Consider the following 9,008-nt stretch of genomic DNA (forward strand, 5'->3'; position numbering starts at 1 on the left):
AGCAAACCCTCCCATCAATCTAGGTGGTAAAAGGTTTACAGCACAAAAAGTAATATATACTGTAAACACTCTGATCATCTGTAAGCCTCTTCCCTACTAAGTCTTTACCTCTTCACTTGCTTACATGTTCTAGTGAACTAGACTAAGAAGCAGTATTTGATTTTCTGTAGTGGGGCAATTGCTTTGTCTGCAAATGCTGATTTTGCTGGCTTTTTTTAAAACAAACAAACAAAAACCCCACAAATTTTTTATTTATTTATTTTTAGAAGGAAACCTGAGCATTGACAGTCTTAGCTCTCTGCCAAACTACATCCTTCAGTTAAAGTATTACCAAAAAAAACCCCACATCAATTGCCACCACCATTTTTTTGTTTTACTTACTGTCACAGCTTTGGCAGTTAAGGAGAGTTGGCTCACAATGTCACTCCAATTAGTTGACCTCATTTCTGGTTTGTGGCTCTTGACTCAAAGGGCTATGCAATGTGTCTCTCATCCTGGCACTGAATGGAAAAGAAGTATGCACAGTGTGTGTAGAAAACATCTCCTCGCCTCATTTCCTTCTTAGCAGTAGTCACTTGTATGTGCACGATCCATTCTCATTCAGTGTTTTGGCTACAGAGTTTATTAAGCAGTGGTAGTGCAGAGACCAAAACCGAAGGAAAGCTCCTCATCTGACATATGCTGTTGACTGGGGGAACAAGGGAGAGGATTTCTTTCCTTCCTCAGTTTTACCATCCAAGAAAACTTCCCTCTCTCGTTTTATTTGTTTCCGGAGAGGGCATCACCTATTGAATAGACTCCATTGTTCATCCTACAGTCTTCAGTCCTCATAGAGTCTAGTAATTCCTCCTCTGAATCTTCCTCCTCTTCCTCCTCTGGAACAGACAGGCTGGATGTGGGGCCTTTACATATTTTTAAGTGGCGAGTGAGGTGATATTTGGTTAGATAAGCCTTGGAGCATTTTTCACAGATATAGTCCCTCTTTCCTTCGTGGGAATTGAGATGCTTCTTCAGGTGATTTGTCCTCAGAAACAGCTTGTCACACTTGGGGCACTTGATCTGCCGTTCTCTGCAAGACATGAAGAAGTTACAGGCAGCTGATACTGCATTAAATAGTGGGGTGATGGTGACAGGAAAGGTGAAAGAAAGAGTTAGTCTTACTCCTAAATATTACTTTCAGTATGCTTGAAGGAGAAGCAGACCAGAAATAGCAGCACTGTGGCAGCACTGAAGTATAAATACTGTTCAGTTTTCTCTCACACAGTATGTACACAAAGCCCCTCTCCTCTGTTCCTCACACCCACGGCCCCAACATCATTGGCAAAAGTCAGGCTTTTTGGACTAACTGCTAGCTTGTAACGAACTGTTTTTCTTTTCTGATAATAAATAAGTCTACAGCAGTTTTGTTTATTTTTAAGACCAAACTCTGGTTAAACTCCATGTTTTGGCAAGGGCAGAGATGTTGCCAGGGTAGAAGGGGTTAGTCTCCTTCCTTCCCACCCTGCATGAATTGGTGGGGGGGAGGGGAGGAAAGAACAAAACAGAAAACAAAACTGCTGAGTGCTAACAGCCGTGAGCCTGTAAATACTAAGAAGAGGCTTACCAGGCTGCAACAGTCAAACAGTGTAGACAACTGTGCAAAACACGTCAGCAGTGGCGCTTTTGGCTATGGCCCTAAGAACAAGCAGCAAAGCGAGTCTGTCTGTCTATTGCTTACGCTAGCTGCACTATGCTGTCTCCTAAGCAGAATGACAGAAGCAGCAATCAACTACAAGTGAGTACAAGAACCAGATGCTGACAATAAAATAAGCAGAGGGACTAGCTCTAGGTAATATGCCTTTAAGGGAGGACCTTGTATTTGGAGTAGCTAAACAGGACAAAGAGATTCTCACAGCAAAAGGAATGATCTGGCCTGGCAGAGAGCTGAGGGGCTGGGAGAGACCTGTAGAAAACTGGAGAAGGACCTGGGGGTCGTCACTGGCCATGGGCATCTCCCTGCAGGAAGACCAGGAGACCCAAGTGCATGAATGAGACCTGGGGGAGAGGTTAAGAGCTGGGAATGGCTGCACCACTGTACCCCACCGGTGCAAATAGAAAGAGACTTCACTAACAAGCTACTTGGTGAGAATAGCATTGAGGAGGTTATTTTTCATGGTCATGCTAGGAAACAGTTCTCAGCAGAAAACTAAATGTAAATCAGTTAACCCCCCTCTCACTTCAAAATGGTGAACACTCCAGAATGCCATTTCACAAGACAAGGGGCATGCCTGGAATTTACTGTGTCATTAAAATACTGCAAACACTAGAGTAGGACAACTCCAACTGGGAAAAAGGAATTTATCCAGATTGACTTCTCTGTCATCTTAGAGAATGAACCTACATTCCCTAGGCCAAACTATTTGCAAACTGGAGATTCATTTTTATTGCACTGGCCAGTCCAACACATCCTGTGAGATCACTTACTGTGTGTGAGTGAGTACATGCTGCTTGAGATCCTGCCTCCGCATGAATAGCTTTTCACAGTAATCACACTTCAGATTCTTCTCCCCTGTGTGGATGACCATGTGCGATTCCAGGTGAGCCTTCTGGGTAAATGACTTGTCACAGAGGGTACAGCGATAATTCTTCTGACCTGTGATTACATACATACACCCACAAATTGTCAGTCAGTGTCCCAAGAAATACAGTAAGCAAACAAGCCTGACCACTTCTTAAGAATAAAATTTTACCCTGGAGAAAGGCAGATTCTTTGTTAACAGGACTTGTTTACTCCTGCAGCTCTTTCAGACTCAGCATAAAGGCCTACCTAGTTACAGTCTAGATTCAGCTGTGGAAAAAAAAAAAAAAAAAGGCATCTGACTTTATTTCATCGTTCCCAAAACTTTTCAGCCCCCATGCCATGCCCCCAAGCCAAAAAAAAACACTTCAATGCTACTGATTTGAACCACTGAGCCCTTCATGGGATGTGTCGTTCTGCACTTCATCCTTCTAAACACCCCAGATTCCCCTTCCTCCAGTGCTTGTGATCAGTCAGCCTTTTGTATAAGACAAGACTTTCTGCTTCTTTAGATCAGCTGTGCCTTCCTGTTCTGCATATCAAAACATCACCAGTATGCTTGTAAATCTTCCAGCAAAGAGATTCAGGCAAACATTCAACAACACTAGGCTTATTAAATATGAATTCTTGAGTGACAATAATGGTAGACTCCTTTATAATATTAACCATGGTAGTCATCTCATTACTGTACATCGGTACATCCCCATCTCCACTGATTTCCCACAGGAACTGTATCTGATGCCTTACTGGAGCCCAACCACATTTAATGCACTGCATTGCCTTTGCCTAGAAAAACAAGTTCTCAAACACACAGGTACAAAGCTTACTGGCTCTTTGCTAACTTCTGTGTTTTATCTCATTTTTCCATTTATCTGTAGTTCTTTCATTATTCTTTGCCAGAAATAGTTCAAAACCCCTGCGTGCTATGTGAATTCAGACTAAGTTTGAATAGCACCTGCATCGCTATCCCACTGAGTGTTCTGTGGTTGTATATACCACGCTTGATCAGTTTATTAAAACTCCTCACTACTGAGCCCACAGCTTCCTATGCTTGACTCCAGTGCACTGAACTCCCAGTTTTATTCCCTTTCCAGCTTTATGATTTGCATTCCATGATTTCAACCTTACTGAAAAAAATAGTGGCAAAAATATCCACACTGTCTATTGTTGGCCTGTATTTGGCCCTCAGTCTCTCCCCTGTCCTCATTCTGTGTTAAATCCATGCCTTTTCATACTTCCTCTCTTCTCACACAGCTGAAAATTCTTTCACTACTTTTTTTTCCCCTTCTAGCATTCATTCACTGCTCCGTTGGCAATTCTCCCTTTATCGCCAAAGCCTCCAGTCATATCCAAATGCCCACAGAAGTCAACAGCATGTGCAGGCTTAAGTTTTGATGAGTGACAAAGCTGAGCCTTATCCACGAGTCTAACCCCACAATCACCAATTTCAGTCTTGGGCCATTTTCTTAAGATGAAAAACAATTCAAGTGGAGAAGAGGAGAAAGATCTCAGCCTCATATTTAATTGAGTGCACAACTGTCCACATTACAAGCTCTCAAACCCAACTGGCTTTTTCTCATGAACAGAAGGGAACCCTTGTTTTATCATAGCTGCCAGCACTGGGTCTGCTGTGTGGAGTAAAAAGGTTTTCTGTCTCCCAGATGAAGGCCAAGACTTCTTCCCAACTGTAATCAACTTCGACTCATCAAATGCTTAGACATAGCACTATCAGCCAGAACACAGGTCTACATACTGTTCTAGAAGACTGAACCCAGTGCAGTCCTATCCCATGCCACCCATCACTCTCTCACGCAGTGCCCAGGCATTAGCTGCGGTCATCACGGACTAGAGATCATTCCTACAGACAGTCAGGATGCTACACATTCTTAGAAAGGTAGGTCGAGGGAGATGATTCTCAGCCTCTACTCGGCTCTTGAGAGTAGTGCAGCCAGTGTTAGGGTTCCCAGTACAAGAAAGAATGGACCTGTTCGAGCTGGTTCAGAGGGCCACAAAAATGATCAGAGGGCTGGAGTACCTCTCCTGTGAAGAAAGGCTGAAAGAGTTGGGGTTGTTCAGCCTGGAGAAGAGAAGGCTCCAGGCAGATCTTATTGCGACCTTCCAGTACTTAGAGGGAGTTTATAAGAAAGATGGAGAGAAACTTTTTACCAAGGCCGGTAGTGACAAGACAAGGGGCAGCAGTTTTAAACTGAAAGAGGATAGATTTAGATTGGATATAAAGAAGAAATTTTTTTTATCATGAGGATGGTGAGGCACTGGAAGAGGTTGCCCAGAGATGTGGATGCTCCACCACTGGAAGTGTTCAAGGCCACATTGGACAGGGCTTTGAGTGAGCTAATCTACTGAAAGATGTCCCTGTCCATGGTAGGGGGGGCTGGACTAGATGATTTTTAAAGGTCCAACCCAAAACGTTCTATGATTCTGTGTTTCTAAGAACTTAGATTTATGGACACAAGCTATGCCCTGCCAACTGGCCAAGGGATTAGAGAGAACAAGTCCTCTCCCTATGTTTTACTAACACAGGCATCTCTACAGAGTCCCCAACCCTTACCTGTGTGTATCTTGAGGTGTGTCCGTAAGTTGCTAGGATCACTGAAAGCTTTGCTGCAGAAATCGCACTTGTGTGGCTTCATACCCATGTGCCCCATGAAGTGGACGTGGAGCTTGGAAGGGGAGATGAAAGCCTGGGGGCACATGGAGCACTTCCACTTCCTTTCCTTGCTGTGGCCTGGCCCATGGCTGCTGCTGTGCCCCTGACTGGGGAGGTGACTATGAATATGGCTGCTCAAGTGGGCCTTGAAGTCTGCATAGGAAGCACATTCCTTTCCACAGTGGCAGATATGCACGTCTGGATGTTCAGGAACACCTTCGGGCACAAAAGCATCACTTTTAATGAGGCACAGCAAGGCCTAACAGCGTGAGCGTGATCCATATTAACACTTTTTCTGTGGTAGCAAAGCCAGCTGCAGAGATTTTCACCCCTGTTCCTTTCAGCTCCGGTGGCTACTCTTCAGTTCTTTTAGGTGGGCCATTTCAAATATTTTGGGGGACCAAACATTGGAATGATTTTGAGCACAGCTCCACCAAACCTAAATTACCACAACTAAAAGTGGAGGAGAATAGGAACATCTTCAGCTAGCAAAATTCCCTTAGCACCAGATGGATGAACAGAACAAAACCAACCTTTTTTCTCTAAAACTGCAATCATTTACTCCTGATCAGTGGAATTAGACAGTGAAATGTTTTTTTTTCAAACAATGGTACTCCTGTAGCCATGAAAGGGAATTATGACATGCACCACTAGGAACTGAGAAGGAACATAATGCACTCCCAAGTTACAGTGCCCAGAGATGGCACTAAAAGGGAATTCAAACCGAGTACTCCTTGCAAAGCCAACAAAGATGAGCGCTTACTTACCAAGCTGTCGTGCATAGTCCCGACTGTAATAAAAGAGAAGCTCGTGTTCAGGCGGGATATCCCGGGAGGTGCAGAAGTAAATTTTTCCATCGTGAGGATAAGCTACCAGATTCTGCTCTTCCCGGTTCCTATAGTAATGAGAGTTATGAAAAAAAAACCCTCCAGAAATAATTACTTTTTAAGAAAGAGAAAAAAAATAAGGAAATTCCTATAAAGAATCTCAGTGCTTGTCACCACATTATCAAAACTTTCACGTCTGCCACTTCTGTCCTTTTTTATTAAAGGAAAGGAAAACAGGACCTTGTGAGCCAATCTGCTCCACCAAATGATAGAGTTTTCAAACCACTGTGGTATCTTGCTGAGAAAATTATTAATAGACATTTGAGTGGGTTGAGAATAGAGTTTATGATCCTTAAGAAACTACAAAATTATTTTTTTTTCATATTAACCCACTTAAGAAATAGAGAACATGAGGGAGAAATAAATACCAGTAAAAGCAAAATTATCTTCAAAAATAACTCTTGCAACGCATTTCCAAGATGTGTTAATTCATCTTCTGAAGCCATATCTTGCATATGTTTATTCCCAGTATCTGAAACCAGCAAAAGCTGTCCCCCACTGCAGTAGGAGATCAAACATTAACTTCTTGAATCCTGCATATAGGAGCAATGAAATGAATTGCAGGGGAAAACTACTTCGCATCACAGAACAATAGGAAAGGTTCAGCCTTCTCAAGGGACCATGTATGGAGCAATACTGAAGCCAGTCTGGACAGTTTTCATCACAGGCTCCAGAAAAACTGAAAAGGACAACTCTTGCAAGCTGTAAGAGCTTGAAACATGGCCAAAAGAACCCCGGGACACTTCTGTAATGAAGTATTAAAACCAAAAAGGCAATCAACATCATCTTTACTGATATATCCAAAAGGAATGGGATAGAGGGAAGGCAATAATAAGCTAATACACAGTAAGCTAATATAAAGAGAGCCTGGTTTAAAGCTTTAGAACATGGGAAACAAAGTACACGGGGGCAGGTTTGGGGCTGTTTTACTACAGCATGTGTACTGGTTCCCCCATAACATTCTCCACTGGGTGCTCCATTTCATTCTCCCCACCAGACCAAGATGCCTAGGTAACTCCTTGAATGTCCCTTGATGCTGAGCTCATTACCCAACTGAACACAGTCAGTGCAGCAGCACAGATTCTCCAACACAGCCTCCTACAAAGCCTGCAGCTCAGACGCCAAGGTACTTAGCAGAGTGCAGGTGGTTCTCACCTGGCTTTGCGGACAAACATCATCCAGTTACATTCATTTTCATCAGTTGTAATGATGCAGAACTCCAGGACACCATTGTGATAGAACTACCAGGAAAAACAAATGCAATCTTAGGACAAAACACAGCCACAACACAGTGAAATCCAGCTTCTTTCTTGAAGAGAGGATGTGTTTACCTAGAACAAGCCAGGAGATCTCCATTGCCATTGCCAAGACCACAGCCCCATTCTTACTCCTTACTTTCCCCTTCAAACAGGAATCCTGACCTCTCTGCTACCCAGGAGGCTAGGAAGACTGTTTATCGGCATCTTTCCCACACACCACCTTTAGCTCCCAGCAGAAATGCATTTGGCTGCTTTTCTTACAAGCCAAGTCTTGTGAATAATATCTGGGCAAACCGTATGTGTTTTAGTTATATAGATCAGTTTTACTTTCTGAACATGAAATGATGTGAAAAAGAAAGCTTTAAAGCAGCTTTCCTAAAACAAATCATTTACCACCTGGGGGAACTTTCAATAAACGATACAAGACAAACAAGTGCTGCCTAGTAATTCATATACAATCTCTGCTGCAGCTCCACACAAATACTGGAAACCACATACAGTCCTTTAAAAGAAAAGGCATTAAAGAAGCTTGTTTAGGATTGATTACCAGCATATTACATGATATACAGTTTGCTATGCTGATATTAAGTATTAAACAAACTGCATTCATTTTTATTTTTGGCAAGGATGGTAATGTTAAAGCTGCTGTGTCATGTGGTGGCTTTCACCACATTAAAGGCACGCCTGCAAACTCTGTGAACTGTAACATCCACTGACCTTCCAGAAGTGACTAGCTGCTTTGTCTGTCCAGTCAGCCACCTCTAAAGAATGGCTCTGCTGCCCAATCAAAGGTCCAAAACAAGTCCTTACAGGAACAGTTTCTCGTGTCCACACACCTATCAGTAGAAGACCAAAATCTACAGAAATCAATTATTTAAACAACTAATCATGCATAACAAAGAGGTGGGAGGTTTATGAGATAATGCTCCAGGGATAATATCTAGGCATAAGATCAGCAAAGCTTCTACTTCACATGTAAAACATACCTAAGGCAGAGACAAGAACCACCACCACCACATGACACTATTGGGAGCCGCTTTGTTGTAATTACAAATACTTTGTTTGTCAAAAGCAAGTAATTTACTTTTCAGTAAGCTATAAAACTAAGATCCTAGCCACTTGTACCAATTAAAGTTTTCATGGCACTTTCTGCAGAAGCAAAAAATACTTCAGTAACTACATTTCGCCTACCTAATCCCCAGGAATTTCCAGAACTGTTGCTGGGCATTGTTAAGCAGCTTCTGCATTTCTCCCCAGAGGCAGCTGTATTTCTGTCATGGGCAGAGGGATTCCTGTATGTATATTATTTATTATTAAACATTTTTTATATATATATATATATATATATATATATATATATATATATATAGGTCTACATGAATACACTAAATAGCTTTCACGAATAAACTGGAAACTAGTGCAGCTTGGAAAGAATAGATGTCTTCTACTCTCAACAAGCAGCATCACTAAGCAAGCCAATAATCACATTCTTCTTTATGCTTCAGATCCTTAGTATTGCACTGTACGCTTTGATCTCCAGGTGACAATGACATGAAATACAGTAACAAGGTCCACATCCATTGACAAGGTCACAGTCTACATGCCAAATGTAAATGGAGGGGGATTGGGGGGGGGGG

General features: G+C 42.4%; 1 protein-coding gene across 1 annotated transcript in view; it reads right to left on the reverse strand.

The window, feature by feature from the left end:
* Positions 1-376: 376 nt before the first annotated feature.
* PRDM4 (PR/SET domain 4) overlaps positions 377-9,008 on the reverse strand; it is a 15,482-nt gene continuing 6,850 nt past the window's right edge. The window contains exons 4-10 of the mRNA XM_026847346.1: positions 8,563-8,670; positions 8,089-8,207; positions 7,268-7,353; positions 5,993-6,120; positions 5,127-5,441; positions 2,464-2,632; positions 377-1,069 (exon numbers count right to left, since the gene is read on the reverse strand). Coding sequence (XP_026703147.1) covers positions 760-1,069; positions 2,464-2,632; positions 5,127-5,441; positions 5,993-6,120; positions 7,268-7,353; positions 8,089-8,207; positions 8,563-8,670 — 1,235 coding nt within the window. The 3' untranslated portion in view covers positions 377-759. The remainder of the gene's footprint in view (positions 1,070-2,463; positions 2,633-5,126; positions 5,442-5,992; positions 6,121-7,267; positions 7,354-8,088; positions 8,208-8,562; positions 8,671-9,008) is intronic.

This window comes from Athene cunicularia (genome assembly GCF_003259725.1).
Source record: "Athene cunicularia isolate RWA chromosome 1 unlocalized genomic scaffold, athCun1 chr1_part1, whole genome shotgun sequence".
Classification (NCBI taxonomy): domain Eukaryota; kingdom Metazoa; phylum Chordata; class Aves; order Strigiformes; family Strigidae; genus Athene; species Athene cunicularia.